This window comes from Engystomops pustulosus, chromosome 2, assembly GCF_040894005.1.
Source record: "Engystomops pustulosus chromosome 2, aEngPut4.maternal, whole genome shotgun sequence".
Classification (NCBI taxonomy): domain Eukaryota; kingdom Metazoa; phylum Chordata; class Amphibia; order Anura; family Leptodactylidae; genus Engystomops; species Engystomops pustulosus.
In genome coordinates, this window is record NC_092412.1 from 91,295,974 (window position 1) to 91,319,272 (window position 23,299).

At 39.8% G+C, this 23,299-nt stretch overlaps 2 protein-coding genes across 3 annotated transcripts in view; one reads left to right on the forward strand and one right to left on the reverse strand.

Moving 5' to 3' along the window:
- TPP2 (tripeptidyl peptidase 2) overlaps window positions 1–1,248 on the forward strand; it is a 42,519-nt gene extending 41,271 nt beyond the window's left edge. For both annotated transcript variants that reach the window (XM_072135514.1, XM_072135515.1), the window contains one exon: window positions 393–1,248. In XM_072135514.1, coding sequence (XP_071991615.1) covers window positions 393–482 — 90 coding nt within the window. In that variant the 3' untranslated portion in view covers window positions 483–1,248. The remainder of the gene's footprint in view (window positions 1–392) is intronic.
- METTL21C (methyltransferase 21C, AARS1 lysine) lies at window positions 543–22,914 on the reverse strand. Its single transcript, XM_072135519.1, has 4 exons — window positions 22,581–22,914; window positions 20,012–20,166; window positions 7,377–7,494; window positions 543–7,246 (listed from the first exon to the last, which is right to left on the reverse strand). The coding sequence occupies exons 1-4, from the start codon at window positions 22,756–22,758 to the stop codon at window positions 6,855–6,857; spliced, it is 843 nt and encodes a 280-aa protein (XP_071991620.1). The 5' UTR covers window positions 22,759–22,914; the 3' UTR covers window positions 543–6,854.
- Window positions 22,915–23,299: the final 385 nt, after the last annotated feature.

Genomic DNA, 23,299 nt, shown 5'->3' on the forward strand with positions numbered 1-23,299 from the left:
ACTTACTCATGACAGATTGATCTCCAGCCCTGTCCTCATCAACACCCGCACCCGTGTTAATGGAGCAATCACTGAAATGATGTTAGCTGCTCCTTTTGAGGCAGGCCTGCAATGAAGTTGAAATGTGTTTTGGGGGAAAAAGTTCATTTTCTAGGCAAATATTGACTTTGCAATTAATAGCTGTTAAGCTGATCACTCTTTATAACATTCTGAAGTATTTGCAAATTGGCATTATAAAACCTGATGCAGTAGACTTTGTAAAAGTTAACATTTCTATCATTCTCAAAACTTTTGGCCATGACTGTACACCACCATCATGTACCATCATCATAAATGTAAGGGTTTAAATGCTTTGTTTAACCATATATTCTTTTCTTTTTATATTTACACAGTTGATGAAGTTACTTGGATGGACCCATTGTGCATCTTTTACAGAAAATTGGATCCCAGTCATGTATCCACCAGATTACAGCATTTTCTAAAACCACACCCATAACGAAAACTTTTTTATACAGAAGTCTTATAAATGGGGATATCAAAAGTTGTGTTTTTTTTAAGGCATGTTTGTTAATGTAAGGCATCTGTTAATCTGTGTATTTATCTGCCTCTTCCCCCCTGTGCTTCATAGTGTGAGGTATTTGGATGGGTATGGTTTTTGCATGCCTAGTTTGGTATTTTAAACAGCAGGATTTTACAGCCAGCGCATTTTACCATTTTATGTTTAGGTTATCAATGCCTTAATCATTCAGGAAATGTCAGTTTATTTATTGGTCCCAGATCATTACAGTCGACCGTGAAGGGCCCTGTAGAGGCACAACATACATGTTTCCACCATAATCAGTGGTTACCTTTTTTATTACAGTGCAATTTTCATTTACAACAGATGAGCAAACGTTATTTTAACATGAATTTTATAATAAATGGACAGACTTTTTGTTTTGACCTCTGTGGAAATACCGCCCCCCCTACTTTTGAGAAGCTCTGCTTTTAAAAGTCTGTTTGCATTTACGCTATCATGAAATAAGAGATTACAAGTGTAGACAGTATAGAAGTTTATTCAGGCAGTAGCAAGAACTTGTATATCAACAATGGTGTGCCATATATTCAGGTATACTGTAAAGCTATACATATCTTTATCAACAGAATTATGTAAAATATTACATTAACCACCATGCACACAAGACGTATGTAACGAATTCTGGTATCTAGATTTTTTTTTTTACATTAATTAAATGAATTACAAACTGATCCTGGTATCTCTGGTGTTCCTGTGTGTGTGGTTTATTTTTTTCTTTTGCACATCAACAGCAACGTACTACATCAGGTTTGTGCTGGAGGTATGTAACATCTGAACATGAGGATACATTCATGTTGGAAATATATCAAAAACAATACAAATGAAAGCAGCCTTTAGCAACACCTCATATACATCCCTTCACGACTCCTGGTTAAACTTCATAGCCATAGGTCTTTTTTAGATTTTGACCATACAATATAATCACTACAATTTCAGAAGTTCTTAAAAGGGCAGCAGGTAGGTTACTATAAGTGTGTCTCTTACTACCCTAAACACGCTTTTGTTGCCTCAGTTTTCTCTTCATGAGACATTGGCAAGTAGTTTGGCAGAAAGTTGTGTGTAAGTTTAATTAATTGGATCTACCATCTTAAAAATTTGGTAATTTGGCATGTGTCTGTACAGTGGTACCTGGCATACTGAGATCTAACAGTGATATGCAGCCAGTACTATATAATCTTACATTTAGCCTAACTATAGCATTTGAAATCAACATCTTCAATCTGCATGACTGCTCTTGGGGAGATCCACCCTTTGAGAACAACTGGTGAGTGCTTAAATCGGTTAATACATAGTAAGAACAAGCAACAACATTGCATTGTGTATGTTGTATGCTTCTACTTTAGTATTATATTTGAAGTATGATGAGTAAAGGTTTTGTGTATGAACCACCCTGCTTGACTGCTTAAAATATAGCACTAAATAGGCAGCTTGATAAATCTGCACCACGATTACCTTTAGAGTAAGAATGCGCCCATGGCAACCAAGTACAGCTCAGCTTTCATTTTACCAGTGCTCATAAATATTTTAAAGGAGAGTTGTAATTGCTTGCCATGGGCAACTAAGCACATTTTTACTCTTGGGCAGCTTGATAAATCTGCCCCATGGTGTGCAAAAAAAGTGTCCTTTTGTTAACCCTATAAACTGTATACCAAAGTAAAGTTGACATGAATCGGAAAAGACAAACCCTCAAAACCATTGTTCAAGTATGCTAGCACAGCTGAAAACTGATTAGAGAAGCTATAAAACTGACATTCCTTTCAGCAGGTTGAGAATCTGGAGCAGCACATTTGTATGTTCTATGAAACTTTCAAATTTGAAAAAAAAAACTTATGTGAAACTCGACAGTCTATTCCAGGTCATTCCATGCAACAAATTGCCAAGAAACTGAAGATTTCTTACAACAATGTGTACTAATCCCTTTAGAGGAGAGCACAAACAGGCTCTAACTGGGGTATAAAGAGGTGTGCTGCACAACTAAGCAACAATACAAATAAACTAGAGTCTCTAGTTTAAGAAAAAAATAACTAACAGGTCGTCAACTGGCAGCTTCAATAAATTGTACCCACCAACGACATTGGACAGAAGATTAGAAAAAAGTGTTCTGGACAGATGAATCTAAGGTGAGGTGCTTGAATCACACAGAAGAACATTTGTGAGACCCAAAACAACTGAAAAGATACTTGAAGAGTGCCTGATGCCATCTATCAAGCATGGTGGAGGTGGTGTCTGGGGTTGCTTTGGTGCTGGTAAAGTGGTAGTTTTTTACAAGGTCAAAGCGATTTTGAAAAAGGAAGGTTATCACTCCATTTTACACCATGTCATACCCTGTGGAAAGTGTTTGGTGTCAATTTCATCCTACAGCCGAACAATGACCCAAAGAACAGCTCCAAATTATGCATGAACTATTCAGTGAAGAAGCAGGCAGAAGTGGCCAGCCCAGTTACCTGACCTTAACCCCATTGAGCTGTTGTGGGAGCAGCTTGACAGTATAGTAGGCAAAGAATGCCCATTAAGCCAATCCAACTGGTGAGAGGGGCTTCTGGAAACATGGGATGAAATTTCTCCAGATTACCTTAGCAAATTTACAGCTAGATTGCTGGAATTACAGTATTGCAGACCTTTGGCAAAGGGAGCATTTTTGGGAAAGGCAAAGTTTAAAGGAAAAAAGTTTAAATGGAAAAAAAAAAAAAAAATTCAAACCTTGTCTGGCCAAACATTGTCTGGACTATTTTATATTCATTTTGTAACTCATTTGAAAAATAAAAGTATGAGTTTTCATGGAAAACACAACATTTTCTGGGTGACTGTTTGACTCTGGGTGACTATTCATACTTATACAGGGAAGTCTGTCCTCAATCACTCCTTATGTGTATTCCAATAGATAAAAAGAAAAAAACTGAATCTTTCCACACAACTGTTAAAAACTGTCTTGCCCACAAAAACCCAATGATTAACAGGATAGGACAGGTCATTAATGAATGCGTTAACCCCTTTAAAAAAACAAATTATCCAAGCATATTAAGTCATAGCATTTAGATTTTTAATGAGAAAATTTTAAAGTTTTTGTACCATTTATAGAAAACAAACTGAGAACAATGTGTCATATACTGGATTGTCTCCAAATATTGTCACATTGTTGACCTTACCACCTAATGAGAGCCCGAAAACTGATAATGAAACAATCTAAGAATTACACAGATAACCGGCTGTTATAAGTACTTTACCATGTGCAGACCTATTTATATACAACATGTCCCGGAGGCGGAAAGCTCTAATAGTTCTGGATGAAAGCCACACTAGCAGATAAAGCCTGATGTGTAAGGAGCCATTCTGCACTGTTAAATATTAGGGATTCCATCTTAATATGAATGTTATTAATTTTACATTGTTTGATATACTTTACTCTTCATGATTGTTTGTTACATGTTAATGCGTTGATTGAACTTTTATTCCAATATTTCTCATACGTAAATGCATACCTGTGAATACCACCTGTAAGCAGTATAAGGCCCCTTTCACACTTGCGTTTTTCACACGTGTTTTCTGCGCGTGCTTTTGACACTTGCATTGCAAGTGAAAAACGCATTGAAATTGCATTGAAAACGTGCGTGAAAAACTGACACTGAACAAACTCTGACTGAAAACTGATTGCACTCTTTTGAAAAATGACAGTTTTTCACTGACCAAACCTTGATCGCACCCTGATCAAACTCTGACGTGATCTGCAACGCAAGTGTGGAAGGGGCCTAACACAGATAATGCTTTCTCGCTGTTCTTGTGTATAGGAAACTTAACTCGTCAAAAATTACAGCAGTCCTACAAACACATTTTTGAGATTTTACAAAGAATTTTGGATCCTACCAAGAAATACATGTAAACATTGGCCAAAATCAAGCCACAGTGATGTGAATATAGAATCAGGGGTGCGGAAGTGACAAACTAACACAAACTTCTGTATCAGCCAAGCAAGCGGACAAACTTCTGTTGGCTTGACTTTTAAGGATCATACTTCTGCTACAAGAACTCCAGCTTTAGAGTAAGGGGTGTTACACAACAACCTGTGTACCTACATATCATTCATCTTCAGTAACATTTTGTTCAAGTCCATTGCAGTGACTAAGTTAGCTACACCAGAAGCATTTGGAGCTGCAATTTTGAGTAGAGCGACATACATGAAAAAAACAAAACGCATAGTCAAAAAAAAAATCTTGATTCTGGCTGCATCACTACCATGATTGCATTATATATCAATTTGTTTTCCCTACAAGTGGGGTTATGGTATGGAGCACCATTTAATTCTACTTCTGTACATAGAGTTCCTCACAAAACTGAGAACATCCCTCAGATTTTTGTAAAGATTTTATCTGTTCATGGGACAACATTTAAGATATGACACTTTTATAAAATGTAAAATAGTCCATGCACAGATTGTATAATAGTGTAAAATTGATGTAGCCTCAAAATTATTCATCACAACAATTAATGTATAAACCCATGCCACCAAACAAAAGTTGCAAACGCATTGGTGCAAATTGCCAAATTGTGCTCAAAATGTAATCATTTTGTGTTGCCACTATAATTTTCAAGTACGGCCCTTACTCTTTTGGGCATGGAGTTCACAGGTTCCCACTTGAATCCTCTTCCACTTCTCCAGGTTTACATCTCAGAGATGGTGGTTGTTGATCTTGTGCTCCACAGATGCTAGTAGGGTTTTTAAGCAATTTTTAAGCAATTTGGTAGTCGTCTTGCAGGAGTGTTTGGGGTATATCATCTTTCAATACTGCCCTATACCCCAGAAGGGAGGGCATCATGCTCTGTTTCAGTATGTACACATTGGCATTCGTGGTTTCCCTAATGAACTGTAGCTCCCCACAAACTGCAGTTCTCACGAACCTTCAACCACTTCCACACACTTGTCTTTTGTACTTTTCATTTGGTTGTTGCAACACGCCTCGCAGCATCTGAACCACGTACGTATATCTTTGTCTCATCAGATCACAGGACACGGTTCTAGTAATCCAAACCCTTAGTCTGCTTGTCTTCACCAAAGTGCAGGTTTTCTTGTGCATCATCCTTAGAAGAGGTTTTCCCTTGGGACAACCATGCAGACCACTTTGATGCAAATGTATGGTCTGAGCATTGGGATGCTGACCCTCCCCACACGGCTTTACCCTCTGCAGCAATACTTGCAGCATTTATGTCTATTTTGAGAGGACAACATCTGGATAGAATGCTAAGCACTCAACTTCTTTGGTAAACCATGGCAAGGCTTGCTCTGAGAGGAACCGGTCTTAAACTGCTGTGTGGTCTTGGCTGTCATGTTGCAACTCAGTTTCAAAGTATTCGCAATCATCTTATTGACTGGGCCATTTTTATATAGAGTAACTATTTTTGTTTTCAGATCCTTGGAGTGTTATTCGCCATGAGGTGCTATATTGACCTGCCAGTGACTAGTATGAGAGTGAGAACACCAAATTTATCACACTGTGACACACAAATACATGACACAATGGAGGTAAATTGGGTACAATTTGGCCATTTTTACAGAGGGGTGTACACACTTTTGTTTCCAGCAGTTTAGATATTATTGGTGTGTTGTTATTTTGAGGGCACAGCAAATTTACACTGTTATCCAAGCTGTACACTCGCTACTTCTATTGTATCAAAGTGTCATATCTTCAATATTTAAAAAAAATGTGAGAGCTGCTTCACTTTTGTGAAGTACTGTATCTAGTATGCATTTAACCGACACGGCTGTATCACAATGTTTGGAGTCTGATGTCCTCCATTGGGGATCCACATGTGTCATGCAACGTACAAAATTTTTCTATGGGACAGTAGAAATACTATTCATTCAGGTGCTACTTCTGGTATACCAAATTGCTTGTATGTCATCATTTTTTGTGACAATTTAACAGGTTATTTGTAGAATTATATTTATAAGCATCCTTGCTTCATATTTCTCTATAATACAAGGACTCCCATTCACTGGAATCGGTGCCAAGGATAGGCATGAAACAGAACAAAAGCACTAAACTATAATCATAAATTTTAGAATGGTGCAGTTGGAAGAAGGGACTCCATGCATCATATGGAAAACTGATGCCCGGAGTCCCTTGCTCTGCACTGTTCAGTTGAAATCCAGCCACTGCACAATCTAGGATTTATGGACTGACCACAATTGTGTTTCTCTGGCTAAAGTGGATTATGTTGGCATACTGTTTTAATGAATACCCCCTATCCTAGGGTCCAGTGTTTAAATGGGTTCTATGAACATTTAATTTACTTTCTGTGTAGCTTTGAAGATTTTTACTTCCAACTCTGGGTACTCTGCCAGGACTTCTGTGTCAAATGAGCTGTTAAAATCTGATAAAAATTCTAAATCTGTATTAAATCTGAACTTATTTGCCCATATTAACTGAGTGTTAGGTTGGCACAAATATTTCATTGTGTAGAGAAGATCATCAAGGCAGGTGTGATGGTAGACAACATCGGCAGCAAGAATATAATCAAAGACGCAAGCATTTTGAAAGTTTCTTTGAAGATCATGTCCCCATATCAGCTCTCTTGCTTCAGGAATATGCAAGCATCGTCCTTTTGTGTTTCTTGACAAATTAAATCTCAGATTCCCCAGTGTACTGGGCAAGTCGGTTGCAATGACATGCGCTCCTAGAAGAGGAAATCTGTGTCATACTATGTCCACGTGGTAGCCACAACATTCCAGTGACAAACAGTTGGCATTTAGTCTGCGGTTAGTATATGCACACTATATAATGCATTATCTTATTATATCACAGACCTAGGACACATGCGACAATCGATACCAAGCCAGTTCCAGAGCCAATTTCCAGAACCTTCTTGTCTTTCAAATCAAATTCATCTTGGTTTTCTTCAAGGAAGTAGCATAATGCTTTTGCCTGAAATTAGAGAAACTATTTTTATATTGTATCTTTAGAACAATTTAAAAAATTACTATGATATTGTCATTATTAAAACGAGTTGAGTTAAAAGTCCCAAGATACCCTTTTATTCTGGAAACAAAAGGGAAAATTACATATCTGAATACCCCAGCAACCAATGGATGAGGGGGTCTATCTTTTAGGCTATGTCTGGAACATGTCCACCATCTTGAAAGTGAAAAAAAATCGTTCCCCATAGCCTACATTCACACTGCCACATGGGGGACGTATATAGGGATGATATACGTCCCCCATAGACGGCAATGGACGCACGGCGCCCTAGGGGAGCGGTACGGTGCAGCACACACGCGTCACCGTACCGCTCCATACCCCAGAAAAAGATAAGACATAACAACGGCAGTGTGAATCCAGCTTTAATCAAATCAAATTTTTTTTCCCAATAGGAAGGTGGACATGTAGCATATCAAAGAAGACCAGAATTGCCTCAGAAAGTAATAGCTGTAATCAGATTTGCAATATCTCTTGTGGTTCAAAAGTTATCAACACAGAGGTTCTCAGGCGGGTTCAGAACGATTTGAACCCGCCTTCAGCTCTATTGTAGCACTACTGACCACACACCAAATAACTGTATTGCAGGGAATGTTCCTTGTATGTAACTGCTGTTGCTGTGATAAATTTTCAACCACAAAATATATTGCAAATATAGACTGAGATATAACGATATGCATGAGTCCTTCCACTGACAAATAACTTTTCTAAATATGATATAATAAGGGATGAAAGAACGACATTTTTGATCATATAAAATAGGTCACTCTTGAAATAACATTTTGAGCTGATTTTAATTTCTGATCTATAAAAAAGATGAGAGATTTTTTTTTCCACTGTTTCTGTCCTATATCTAAGCATGCAATTAAAATAATTATTAGGCCAGAAGTCAATTAGCCTTGCTGCTCATTAATTGGGTCACTGAGTAAAAGTGTGTTTACTATATGCATGTAGCGTACACATATGAAAGTCCTGTATGTACAAGTGGTAGCTATATATCTATAGCTGTCTGCTCTTTAGCTGAATGGATTCCATTATCATTTGTCTAGTGTGGAGTGAAATGATAAATAAATGAAATGTTGTGGCTTTCATGATTAATAATGTTTCAGCACCTAATATGCATTCAGAGATTGCTCTTTAGCACTGCTCAGTAAGTCCGCACAGCTTGTGTAATATTAACATTTCCTAGTTTAGGCTCTTACACATTGGCGTTATTCTTCACGTCCGTGGTTCAGTGATTTCCATGGATGCCTCACATAGCCATTGATTTCTATGGGTGTTTTCACATAGGCTTGTATTTTTACTGATCCGTTGTCCAAGCAAAAAATTATGATGCGGATGATATTTGAGTATTCCTTCGAAGCTTATGCCCACCTCCGGGCGGGCCAGGCGGCACTTCTGTGATGTACACAGGAGACCCTGTATCTTTGCAGTATGTGACCATGTCCTTTAACCCCTTAACGCTCTGCGCCGTAGCTCTACGGCGCAGAGGTATAGGGAATGTATGAAGAGGGCTCACGGGCTGAGTCTTCTTCATACAAGGGTGGGGGTTGTTTCATATTGCAGCAAACCCCCACTGCTAATGCCCGCGGTGGGTGCTTGCACCGATCGCGGCTATTAAACCTTTCATTGTCACCGGCAAAGTCGCCAGCGGCATTTAAAAGACGGCGGCCAGTGGCTCATTGTAATGAATGAGCTGCAAAAATGCCATATATTGAAATACAGAAGTATTGCAGTATATGGTAGGAACGATCTGACCATCTAGGGTTAATGTACCCTAGATGGTCTAAGAATTAGTGAAAAAAAAAAGAAAAAAAAAGTTTAAAAAATAAAAAAATTTTATAAAATATTAAAAATTCAAATTGCTCCCCTTTTGCCGCGTCCCAAAATGCCCGATCTATCAAAATATAAAAACGGTTACGGCCATCGGTGACCTCCGAGACTGGAATTTGCGCTCAAATGTCCGAAATGCGACTTTAACACCTTTTTACATCACATAAAAAATGGAATAAAAAATTATCAAAATGTCGCACAGACCTCAAAATGGTAGCAATGAAACCGTTGGCTCATTTAGCAAAAAATGACAGCTCACACAGCTGTCAAAGTCGTAAAAACTGAGCCTACAAGAACGTGAGGTTTTTTTTCAATTTTTCCACATTTGGAATTTTTTTTCAGCTTCGCAGTACACGGCATGTTAAAATAAATAACATTACGGGAAAGTAAAATTGGTTACGCCCAAAATAAGCCCTCACACAGGTCTGTACACGTAAAAATGAAAAAGTTATGGATTTTTGAAGGTGGAGAGCGAGAAATGAGCAAAAAAACCCTGCGTCCTTAAGGGGTTAAGATTGGTCTAGCATGTGATATAATAACATCAGTGATTATATGCCATTGTATCAAGGCTGAGAAAGTGTGATCCAAGCTTTTAGGGTTTCTGGGTTTATTAATCACACCCTACTCCATATGACCCACTCTACGGTTGCATAATATTGGGTCATTACAATCACAAAGATTGCTCCGTTGCAGTCAGTGATGTTGCTGATTGATGTTATTATATCACATGCTGGACTTTTCTTCAAGTGACGATGTGATGATGCTGCAAAGATACATAGTGCTCACAATAATAAAAAAGCACATGTAAAGGAACCTACACTCACCGGCCACTTTATTAGGTACACCATGCTGGTAACGGGTTGGACCCCCTTTCGCCTTCAGAAGGTGCTGGAAGCATTCCTCAGAGATTTTGGTCCATATGGACATGATGGCATCACACAGTTGCCGCAGATTTGTCGGCTGCACATCTATGATGCGAATCTCCCGTTCCACCACATCCCAAAAATGCTCTATTGGATTAAGATCTGGTGACTGTGGAGGCCATTTGAGTACAGTGAACTCATTGTCATGTTCAAGAAACCAGTCTGAGATGATTCCAGCTTTATGACATAGCGCATTATCCTGCTGAAAGTAGCCATCAGATGTTGGGTACATTGTGGTCATAAAGGGATGGACATGGTCAGCAACAATACTCAGGTAGGCTGTGGCGTTGCAACAATGCTCAATTGGTACCAAGGGGCCCAAAGAGTGCCAAGAAAATATTCCCCACACCAAGACACCACCACCACCAGCCTGAACCGTTGATACAAGGCAGGATGGATCCATGCTTTCATGTTGTTTATGCCAAATTCTGACATTACCATCCGAATGTCGCAGCAGAAATCGAGACTCATCAGACCAGGCAACGTTTTTTCCAATATTCTACTGTCCAATTTCGATGAGCTTGTGCAAATTGTAGCCTCAGTTTCCTGTTCTTAGCTGAAAGGAGTGGCACCCGGTGTGGTCTTCTGCTGCTGTAGCCCATCTGCCTCAAAGTTCGACGTACTGTGCGTTCAGAGATGCTCTTCTGCCTACCTTGGTTGTAACGGGTGGCGATTTGAGTCACTGTTGCCTTTCTATCAGCTCGAACTAGTCTGCCCATTCTCTTCTGACCTCTGGCATCAACAAGGCATTTCCGCCCACAGAACCGCCGCTCACTGGATGTTTTTTCTTTTCCGGACCATTCTCTGTAATCCCTAGAGATGGTTGTGCGTGAAAATCCCAGTAGATCAGCAGTTTCTGAAATACTCAGACCAGCCCTTCTGGCACCAACAACCATGCCACGTTCAAAGGCACTCAAATCACCTTTCTTCCCCATACTGATGCTCGGTTTGAACTGCAGGAGATTGTCTTGACCATGTCTACATGCCTAAATGCACTGAGTTGCCGCCATGTGATTGGCTGATTAGAAATTAAGTGTTATCGAGCAGTTGGACAGGTGTACCTAATAAAGTGGCAGGTGAGTGTATAGCCAGAATAGGCTGCATTTTGGTGCAAATGGTCTAAGTGTGGGCTCCTTTGTAAGCGACAGGGAAGGAAGGGGTTATGAATGTAAGAAACATACTACCATAAATCATCCGTCCTCTTGTCATACACTGTTAATTCAATCTAGTCTGACCTGAAAAGAATTTTTAGATCATAAAGAAACTGTGAGTGAAATTAACACCCCTGAGGAGGTGAAACTCGCCGAAACACGTAGGGTGGTTATCAGGGTCTATAGACTAGAATAGTCTTCATTCATACTATTGGCCTATGTTTTTAGTTGTTAATACAAGTTAGCCTACCCTATAGGTGTACTGGATATCATAAATACAATTTAAAAGGAGAGGCCAATAGAAAGTAAGTGTATGGGTCTCATCTAATGGCCAATTGTTCTATTGATCCTTTTACAAGGTTATTTTGGCATTTTTTAAACAATACTAATAAAAGTTATTTTTTAGAGTCTTTAATTTATTCAGTGAAAATAATTAACTTCTGGGGGGACGTAAGCTTAGGATAATCAGTGCTACAGCCCTATATATGCTGTTTGTGTGGTGATTTTCACACAAAACAGTTTGCTGGTTTTTCACATTTTTGTGGCACCATGGTACTGATAAAGCTTTGTACAGGCCATCAGTTGAACAAGCTGATATTATTTTTCACTAAGTGGTAGAATTGCTTTCTAGTTACTGATAGATTTCAGCTGTTGTCATGACTTTCCATGGCTTTTTTGCACCTCTCTTCACGTGTTCAGTACTTTTTCCCTGTGTAATATGTCATGATTACACAAAATTAATTGACATCTATAAGTTGATTTCTTTACTATTGGATAGGTTGTTACCAACATCTGATGAGAATTTAAAGTCAATAACTATAGTACTATAAACAATCAAACAAAATAGAATCAAACATACTACATCGATATAGCGCCAGATCCAAGCTTACTACATCAATAAGTTACCAAACCAAGGTAACAGATGGGGTAGTGGAACTAAGCTAACTATATAGGTACAGTAGCATAGCCAAGATTACTACATACATATAGTATCAGAACCAAGCAAAGTGTATAGATTAAGATCCAGAACTAAGATTACAATGGATGTAAATACTATATTCTGTAAGTACTCTAGTAAAAATATTTTTAAGGGCTCATATATGCAGGATATAAACAGTAGTATTTCATTGTTCCCATATAGACATGGTCAAGTTGTCACATTGTTCTGTGAATTTACTACTGCTCTCATCTTTAATATAGAAACTTTTAACTACAACTACTCTGTTTATATGAGCACTGCATAGTAGCACAGTGCTACTACTCATATCTTATAAGAATAGTTGTACTCGGCTATACATATATATATATATATATATATATATAGGATAAGAGTGGTGTTAATATTCAGTGACCATATATAGAGGTTAATATAAGTATTACCTGTCTAACATCCTTGAGGGACTGTTGTATAAATGGAGGCTGGCAAACATATGTTAGTTTTCTTTATTAACTTTACATGCCGGTATCAAACTTGGGTGGGTGGTTTTGGTAGTCATAGACCCCAATATGCCTGGGGCCCCAGACAATCATCCAGTCTGCCAATATTTTAATCATTTATTGCACCTGCGACCATGGCTCAGCCAAGCACTGCTTTTGTGCTCTATGAGGGGAGGGGAGAAAGCCACCTTTATTCTTTATATGGATGTATCTTAGAGTCATAAAAATGTAATTGCTCAGATTGTTTGTGTAATACACACTGGTCTTCTGTAATTTTGAGCACTTATCTTTCTGTTCTAGAATGTTACATGCTGTGCACGGCTTGTTACTGTCTTTGCAACATTACCCATCTGAATATCTGTTATACTTGTCAGCATGCAGTAATGACAGACATGCTGATTTCAGGCTGAGTGTATGACTATGATAACTACAGCTTATTAGTAGCACCGTGGTGAAAGTGCTCTGTGCTTTGTACCTAAATCCCTATGGTCATGAGCTGTTGTCTCCATTCACCATCCCACTTCTGATGGATTGTTTGCTTTTCTCTACTGGAAAAACTGTCAAACTTTGGGATTAGGTGCAGTATACAGTGGTGGCCAAAAGTATTGGCACCCCGCAATTCTGTCAGATAATACTCAGTTTTTTCCAAAAAATTATTGCAATCAGAAATTCTTTGGTATTATTATCTATATTTAATTTGTCTTCAATGGAAAACTACAAAAAGAATTGTCAAAACGCCAAATTGGATATAATTCCACACCAAACATAAAAAAGGGGGTGGGCAAAAGTATTGGCACTGTTTGAAAAATCATGTGATGCTTCTCTAAGTTGTGTTATTAACAGCACCTGTAACCTTCCTGTGGCACCTAACAGGTGGCAACTAAATCACACTTGCAGCCAGTTGAAATGGATTAAAGTTGACTCAACCGCTGTCCTGTGTCCTTGTGTGTACCACATTGAGCATGGAGAAAAGAAAGAAAAACAAAGAACTGTCTGAGGACTTGAGAACAGTGGCGTACCGACCGCGGTATCAATGGCGACAGCGGTCGGTACGCCACTGGCAGTCGGGCAGGGGCCTCCGTCCGTCCGGACAGGAAGCTCCTGCCCGTCACTGTATAGTTCTCGATGTGGCCGTTTCCGGGCGATGTGGCGGGAAAACCACCCCGGCGCACATCGCTCCATGAACTAGGATGCGCGGCCGCGTGATGACGTCATCACGCTGCCGCGCACCCCTTCCTGTCTGGCCGCGGGCTGAAGAACGAAGACACAGGACCTGCTGCCAGAGGTGAGTGTACAGGGTTTTTTTTTTTAATCAATCAGTTGTAAAAGGGGCTTATTGTATATAATAATTAATTTGATGTAAAAATTAATTGTGCGGGGGGGGGGGGGATATGTAAAAATTCATTGTGGGGGTAGAATATGTAATAATTCATTGTGGCGGGGGGCGGAATATTTAATAATTTATTGTGGGGGGAGAGAATATTAAATAATTCATTGTGGGGGGAGAGAATATTAAATAATTCATTGTGGGGGGGACAGAATATGTAATAATTCATTGTGGGGAGCAGAATATGTAATAATTCATTGTGGGGGGGGATATTAAATAATTCATTGTGGGGGGGGGAATATTAAATAATTAATTGTGGGGGGCAGAATATGTAATCACTGAAATGTCGGTTAGCAGAAAGGGTTTTGAGGGGTTTTTTTAGGTATAATTGGGGGGGGGGCCATTAGGAATTTTGTGCCGGGGCCCAGTGGGCTCTAGTTACGCCACTGCTTGAGAATCAAAATTGTGAGGAAGCATGAGTAATCTTAAGGCTACAAGTCCATCTCCAAAGACCTGAATGTTCCTGTGTCTACCATGCGCAGTGTCATCAAGAAGTGTAACGCCCATGGCACTGTGGCTATCCTCCCTAGATGTGAACGGAAAAGAAAAATTGACAAGAGATTTCAACACAAGATTGTGCGGATGGTGGGTAAAGAACCTCGACTAACATCCAAACAAGTTCAAGCTGCCCTGCAGTCCAAGGGTACAACAGTGTCAACCCGTACTATCCGTCGGTGAATGAATGAAAAGGGACTGTATGGTAGGATATCCAGGAAGACCCCACTTCTTACACAGAAACATAAAAAAGCCAGGCTGGAGTTGACTGCCAAAACTTACCTGAGAGAGGCTAAAACGTTTTGGGAGAATGTTCTCTGGTCAGATGAGACAAAAGTAGAGCTCTTTGGGAAAAGGCATCAGAAAAAAAAGAGACCTTCAAAAAAAAAGTACATGGTCCCTACAGTCAAACATGGTGGAGTTTCCCTGATGTCCTGGGGTTGCTTTGCTGCCTCTGGCACTGGACTGCATGACCGTGTGCATGGCATTATGAAGTCTGAAGACTACCAACAAATTTTGAAGCATAATGTAAGGCCCAGTGTGAGAAAGCTGGGTCTCCCTCAGAGGTCATGGATCATCCAGCAGGACCCAAAACACACTTCAAAAAGCACTAGAAAATTGATTGAGAGAAAGCACTGGAGATTTGTAAAATGGCCAGCAATGAGTCCAGACCCGAATCCCATAGAACATCTGTGGAGAGATCTCAAAATGGTAAGTTGGAGAAGGCTCCTTCAAATCTTAGGGACCTGGAGAAGTTTGACAAAGATGAATAGTCTGAAATTCCAGCAGAGCATTGTAAGAAACTCATTGATGGTTACTGGAAGCGGTTGTTTGCAGTTATTTTGTCTAAAGGTTGTGCTACCAAGTATTAGACTGAGGATGCCAATATTTTTGTCCGGCCCATTTCTGGAGTTTTGTGTAAAATGATCAATGATGTGACTTTTTTTCATTCTCTTGTGTTTTTTCATTGCAAGCAAAATAAATGAAGATATTAATACCAAAAAATTGCAATCATTTTCTGGAAGAAAACGAGTATTATCTGACAGAATTGCAGGGGTGCCAATACTTTTGCCCACCACTGTATATCCAAATAAAGAAGGGGAAATTTATGTATCTGTATGCATATGAGCATCAGGAAACTCCAACACCATTTTGCCCCTAAAGAATCACATGGCTCAATAAAGCTGGTACAGGGTCCACTTAGATTGCCCAACTTACATAACCACCTTTCTGCTATCTGAAAGTACATCAAATGTGCATGAGGGTGTCCAAGTACATGCCTGACTTCCCATGTTGTGGAAATAAAGGATTAGGAATTCAATATTTTAAGACAAAGCAAATGTCCCTCCATGGGCCCCTTTTTCTTTAACAACTTGACATAGTTTTTGAATTTAAAGGGGTGGTCCACTTTTAGCAAATATTTGATATGGTTTAAGGAAAAGTTATCCAATTTTCCAATATACTCATTTTATCAATTTCTCATGGTTTTCTAGAGCTCTGCTTGCTGTTCTGCTATAGAAAGCTTCTTTGTTTACTTCCAGTGGATAGAAATATGTCCATGTGATGTGCACCTGCACGTCCATCAATTCACATGGTCAGATTTCCATTCACTAGAAAAAAAAATTGAAGTTTTTATAGCAGGACAGCAAGCAGTTATCTAGAAAACCATGTACAGGCGGTTGCCCTACTTAAAGGTAACCTGTCACCAGGAAACCCATTTTTAGCACTCCCCCAGTCCCCACAGAGCATAGTACATACACTGCCAAAGTGTTTTTGTATAAAAAATTGGTTTTACAGAAAAAAAGATATGTTATATTGTACCTTTCATTAGCATCTGCTGTGTGACTAGGCAGTTGCCAATTGGGAGGGGCTGAAAAGGAGCAGTTCCCCCCACCCTTGGGAAACATGTGACCTTTATATGATATAATATATGAATAACAGCACATGCTAATGAAAGGTACAATATAACATATCTTTTTTTCTGTAAAACCTATTTTTAATTCAAAAACACTTTGGCAGTGTATGTACTATGCTCTGTGGGGACTGGGGGAGTGCTAAAAATGGGTCTCCTGGTGACAGGTTCCCTTTAAGGACACCCGACTTACAGACAACCCCTAGTTAAAGACGGACCCATCTGCCGACTGTGAACTCTGGGACTATAGTAAAGCATCCAGAGATCTTCACCAGACTGCAATGATCAGCTGTAAAGTGTCTGAAATGAAGTTTTATTGATAATCCTTGGTCCCAGTACAGCAAAAAATTTGAAACTCCGATTGTCACTGGGGCAAAACTTTTTTTGTCTGGGTCTACCATTATAAAATATACAGTTCCGACTTACATACAAATTCAACTTAAGAACAAACCTATGGACCCTATCTTGTATGTAACCTGGGGACTGCCTGTATACAGAAAGTATATTGTATAAAATTGGATAACTTTTCCTTACACAAACCATATCAAATATTTGCTGAAAGTGGATAACCCCTTTAAGCAATCTAATGGACAGCAGGAGCTGCTCAAAGAAAGCCCTCTTAACTACTGGGCTTATTTAGTAATGTACAGGCTGCACATATAGTATGTCCGCTTCTGGAAATAGTAATGATCAATGCATATTCTTTATTTCCTTTTCCCTTTATTCATAGCTACATGACTTTATCCGCGAAATGTCAGATTTGGCTCTAATTTTATTGAATTCTGACGACCACTGCTGGAATGCCCATGTTGATGGAACCTGGCATTTCAAGCCCCCAGTAAAATGAATCATAAGCTTTGTATTATATTTGCTTCTTGCTATCCAGTGGTGCGGGAACAGAAGAGTTCATAAGTATTTTACTCAGCTGGAAAATCAATTGAAATGTTCTATTATGTTTTCTGAAATAAATCATATAAACCAGTGGTGGCGAACCTATGGCACGGGTGCCAGAGGTGGCACTCGGCGCCCTTTTTGCTGGCACTCGGGCCATTGTCCAAGGACAGAGTTCACCAAACACTGAACTTAAGAGATGCTGATCTCAATGCTATTTTAAAGTGACACTTTATTGGCTGTTTGGAATTACGTGGAAAGTAAGAAGGTGTTGACAGAACTGCATTATCTTTGTGGGTCATCTTGCTGGACCCACCATTTCTTCCTGTACAGAGACACCCTGGAAAGAAGCTACAATGATAGTTTGAATTTGCCTTCCTTCTGTCAACTGTATTGGTGGCCTCAGATGGCTGATACAATTGAAAGATGTGGAAGAACAGGTAGCAATAAGTTACTGTATAAAATTCCATGCTGGCACTTCAAGGTAAATAAGTGGATTTTGGATGTAGTTTGGGCACTCTGTCTGTAAAAGGTTCGCCATCACTGATATAAACCTTTCTAATGAACATTTGTTTCGGATTTTTCACCTTGGCAGTTACATGCAGCTCGTACAGTCCTGGCATTGACTCGTGATTTGTGGGTGTCAATAGAAAGCTGACAGGTCTTAACTTTTAAAGAGAGGGAAAGAATGTGGCTGATGGCTCCACAGGAGTGTCAGATTTTTTATTACAGGCAATTATGAAAAGAAATGTAGAGGGAATTGAGGAAGAAGGTCTTCATACCTTTATATGTAGCAGAAGAAAAAATCTGAATGGCCTAGGAAGGTCCCTATTTAGTCATATTATAAGATAATCACAACTCACTATAAAACACGCGGTCCCACAGATCACCACTAAATTTTAATCTGCTGTCAATAATTTCTGCACATTGGAGGGTTTTAAGAGTTTATTAAGTTCCTCCAAGTTTAATGAAGACCTCACTGTATAAAATTTTATTTTAGATCTTTAAGCTGTTGGACTACAAGGGCATAAATAGAATCTGTCAGACATTTTGACCATACAAAGCTGCAGACAGTGTTAGGTATCTGTTTAATCATACCTTTGTGTGTGTTGTTAGTAGCAGCAGGACTGTGAAAAATGCATTTAAATTCCAGGATTGTAGCTGTATTCTGGTATACTGGTGTGTGAGACCTCTTCACTAAACTCACCACAGCCACTTCTATTCTGAGTGCTGTAACATTTAAAAGAAACCAAGCAACTCTAAAACATAAAAACCTATTAATAATCACCCCTGCTCCTCTTCCTCTTAATCCTGGCACTGTCTTTCGGTAGTCTTGACATGCTGGGATCACCTAGAAAAGTCATAATTAGCCACACGAAGCACAAGGACAAGATGTCCGGGGCTTTGGGCTGCTAATTATGAAGGCTTCCGCACCTCCTTTTCCCATGTTGGGAGAGGGAGGTGACATCACACAATAAGTGTGAGTTCACATCTCTCTCGTGACATTACCTTGCCCTCCCATGCTCCCAGCATGGGAGAGGGAGGTGGTGAGGGCGTGCATAATAAGCAGCACAATTCCCCAGACATCTTTTCCCTGTGCTCCGTGCTGCTAATTATAAGTTTCTTTTCTAGGTGATCCCATCGTGTCTAGACTAGAGACTGACCGTTCCGGGATCAAGATGAAGAGGAGTGGGGGTGAGTATTAATAGGTTTTTTTTATGTTTTGGAGGTGGTTGGTTTCCTTTAAACAGAAGCCTGCTACAGCAGCAGAGGGAGGGGATACACTGGGGCACATTTACTTACCCGTCATGTTACGATCCCCGATGTGCGTTGTCCAACGAGGATTCGGAGCTGCCACGATTCACTAAGATCGTGCGTCCAATTTCCTGCATGTGTTGCTTCCCCGCTGAGGTCCGCCAGAGTTCACCTTCTTCTTCCCGGTGCATGTAAGTGCAAGGCTTGCAACACAATTTTGAATGTTAAATCCTGCGCATTGTCTGAATCCGTTGAATCATCCGACAGCCCACCCCCGATTTGTGTCGCATGAAAGACGCCGTCGATGCGCCAGAATACGATCGCGTGCAACAAAAAGTCCTTCTAAATGCCGCGCACATCGGAAATTGTCAGATATTCCAATGATGTGCAGTCCGTGGACCCTTAGTAAATGAGCCCCACTGTGTTCAGGAAAGAGACCTCACACACCATTGCAGTAAAGTGCTCCAAATCCAGCTACATTCCTTCGAAAATGAATGTATTTTTTACAGTCCTGCTGCTACTGACAACACACTCAAAGATATAGTTACTTAGAACTTCATCTGTTTGTAGCATTACATGATCAAAACTCCACACTTCATTGGTGTCTATTTAGCACCGACATTATTTAAATAAACAATACAACAAGAATAGATAAAAAATCTCTGACAAATATGTTACTCACTGCAGGCCAGATTACTCCTCCATAGCCTTCAATGGATTCCTGTATAATAATTTCATACCCTGCACACCAGAAATGTTCTTTCCCATAACAGGAGTAGACAGTGGGAACCCATTCCTTGCGGGTTTGGACAGATTGTTCAAAGTCACATATGACATCTATAAGAACAATACAATTAAAAAAAAAGGAATTAACAATTATTTAAACCAATAAAAAATAATTTGAGTTCTATAATATTTTAATTAATAAAGTCAGCTACATTCAAAAGTGCAGATACCATATTTCTTTTTCAACAACCTTTTTCCCATATATTATATCTGTGAGCAGTGACTAGCAAAGAGTTCAGAAAGAAGCTGATGACATCTGCTAAAGGGAACCTGTCACCAGGTTTTACCACACTAAACTACTAGTACCCTCAGATAGTATAAAATGTCTTTTCTAAGTTTATTCAACCATTTACCCATAAAGAAATATCCTCCAAAGTCAGGCAAATATGACTCTTCTCACCTTATTTTCACATGAGATGAGTCAAGTTTAGTGGTTGCAGGGCTAATTCTATTCTATAGTACCTAGAAACATGCTGGTGTCATATTAAAGATAAGAATTTCATGTTTCAGATCCCATCAAATGTATGGTTCTGTCAGCTACTGAACCGGAGATACAGGCAGTTACAAAATATGTGAGACCTGGTTCTTTATCTGCAACTTGCATTTCCAAATTTGGCTACCTGTATCCTGGGTTATGTAGCTTCCAAAGCCAATGTGATCTGAAAGATGAGATCCTTTTCCTTAAAGAGAACCCGTCATGCAAAATAACCCCCCTAAACTAAATCTATTTTCATAAACTGCCATTAGAGAGCATTGCCTCTATCCCTTCATTGTCCCTCTACATGCCTGTAAACCTAAGCAATGAGGTCCTAAAGCTGTATGCAAATGACCTGTGAAATGTCCAATGAAGCATTAGCATATTCAAGCTGTCCACTCTATTCATGAGTGGGAGGCACAGCCACACCCCCAGTGCATGACTGACAGCCTGTATAATGATGTGAGGCTGTATAATGATGTGCTTCCTGGTGCTGGTGGCCACGCCCCCTGCAGTCTGTGTGTGTGTATAGGAGAGATACAGCAGCTCCAGGCAGCCATGTTACAGCAGAACATGTCAGATTCATGTGTAGCTGATGTCTGTGTCTCTCACCTGTATATTAGGAGGATGCAGCACACACTAGCCATGCTTTACTATACATTACACACAGACATGAGCAGGGGGAGGAGAGGGGAGGGGGAACAGGGGTGACATCACTGCCTCTGACCATGTGACCAACCTCATTTACATGATAAAAAATAGATGATTTTACAATGAATAATGTATGAAATGACTAGATAAAGGTTGGGATGGGATCCTTGTGAGCTGCTCCAACAGGTAGTAGTGACAGGACAAGTGACACAGACCTGATGACAGGTGTCCTTTAATAAATAAAAAGCAGTTTCTATGTATTACAGAACAGAAAATAGGGGCTTCTGCATTTACACTACCCCTGCAACCACTACACTCATCTCATATGAAAATGAGGTGAGAAGAGTCATATTTTCCTGAATTTCAGTGAGATTTTATATAGGTTAACTGGTAAAATTTCATATAATAGAGGGAATTCTAGAAATGACATTTTATACCCTACCTGAGAGGGCAGCTAGTTGGGGTAAAAGTAATAAAGAGGTAAAACCTGGTGACAGTTTCTCATTAATGACACATCACAGGGTGTTTAATGATGCACATAACCTTCAAAGTGGTTATCCAGTTTATTCATAAAAGGTTATTTCCATCTAATCAAAATGTGCTTGTTTGTATGCTTGCCTGGGAATAATGCACCTATACCAGATCATGCCATTGCTTTGGCTTTCTTTTAAAGTCACTGTGATGTCAGATGTTTTCTAAAATGTTAAGAACTCATTATTATTTAAGTGTCTAATGTCGACCATTTAGTTCAATTTATTCCCATGCCACCCCCTCTTGTGGGGGAAGAAATCTACATGCGACCAGTGTACATGCATACCCTGCTAATACAAGAGGGCTATGTCATTTAATTATTACCTGATCATTCTTATAGAATTACAAAATCACGTTAGCAATGTTATTCCTAATATGATGTAAACATGATGACATGGACTTGTACTACACATCCTATCAGTTATTTCAGAAAACAAAAAAAAAAATGAAAACAAAATATTAACCAGTCTCTAGTAGAGTTGAATACAGGCTTCAATAATAATCATGACAAATAAGCAATATTCCTGCCTCATTGCCACACAGCAATAGCCACCATGTATGTACCCAGGGCTCACCATCACATCCCTGGCAGGCTAAGTTGTAGTGGCATCTACAGGTAGTCTGCATGGCTCAGTCTGCATCACACTGTGATTTGTGTCGGCTCTTGCATAGTAAAAGCTATATATGTATATTCTTAAGACCATAAATTAATAATTTTTGCTAGGGTGCAATAAAGAAAGACTATATTTTAATGACCCCTCACAGGAAGTAACAAGATCAAGGCTGAAGATGCGTACCAGGCACCTACCTTTCTGATCGCCCCCCAGTATAGGGGTCTCTGTGCAGTCGGGGTCGGGCACATCCTGCTGCTCTCCTCCTTCCTCATCACCCACAGTTTCATCAGCTCTCTCCCTGCGGTCCTCCTCCTCTGCAGCGGGGAGCTCAGGCTGCACACAGGGCACACACTCCACACACTCAGCATCCATAGCAGGTCCCTGCACCCAGGGTGGAAGATGATCAGGCTGCGGGGATCAGGCAGAGCACCTCATCCTCTTATCCTGTGTCTGTGGAGGAGGGAGGGGGGAAGGTCTGATGCTGGGGAGGCTGCAGATGGAGACGGGCGGGGGGACCCTCTGATTACTAATCTGATCCACGTCCTACAGGAGACACAATAGAAGAATACAGAAAGCAGCAGCTCTGCCAGCCTTAACCCTTTCTAGATAAACACGTGCTGCCAGGGCTCGATTTACACCGACTAGGTGGGCACCTCCACCATAAGAAGAGATCTGTGGTCTTCATGGTAATGGGATAAAGTTAGGAGGATCTGCTACATGTCTAACCTAATAGAGGATTAACTTTAAATATCTATACCTAACACCCATTTATACATAATATCCCTTATATGTAGTATAAACATCTGCCAGATTGCCCAGATATATTCAAGAGTGGAACTGCCTGGGCAGCGTGGATATTATAGCCCCTACAATTCTGGAATTCTACAATTCACTTAGAACTAGAATCAAGCTT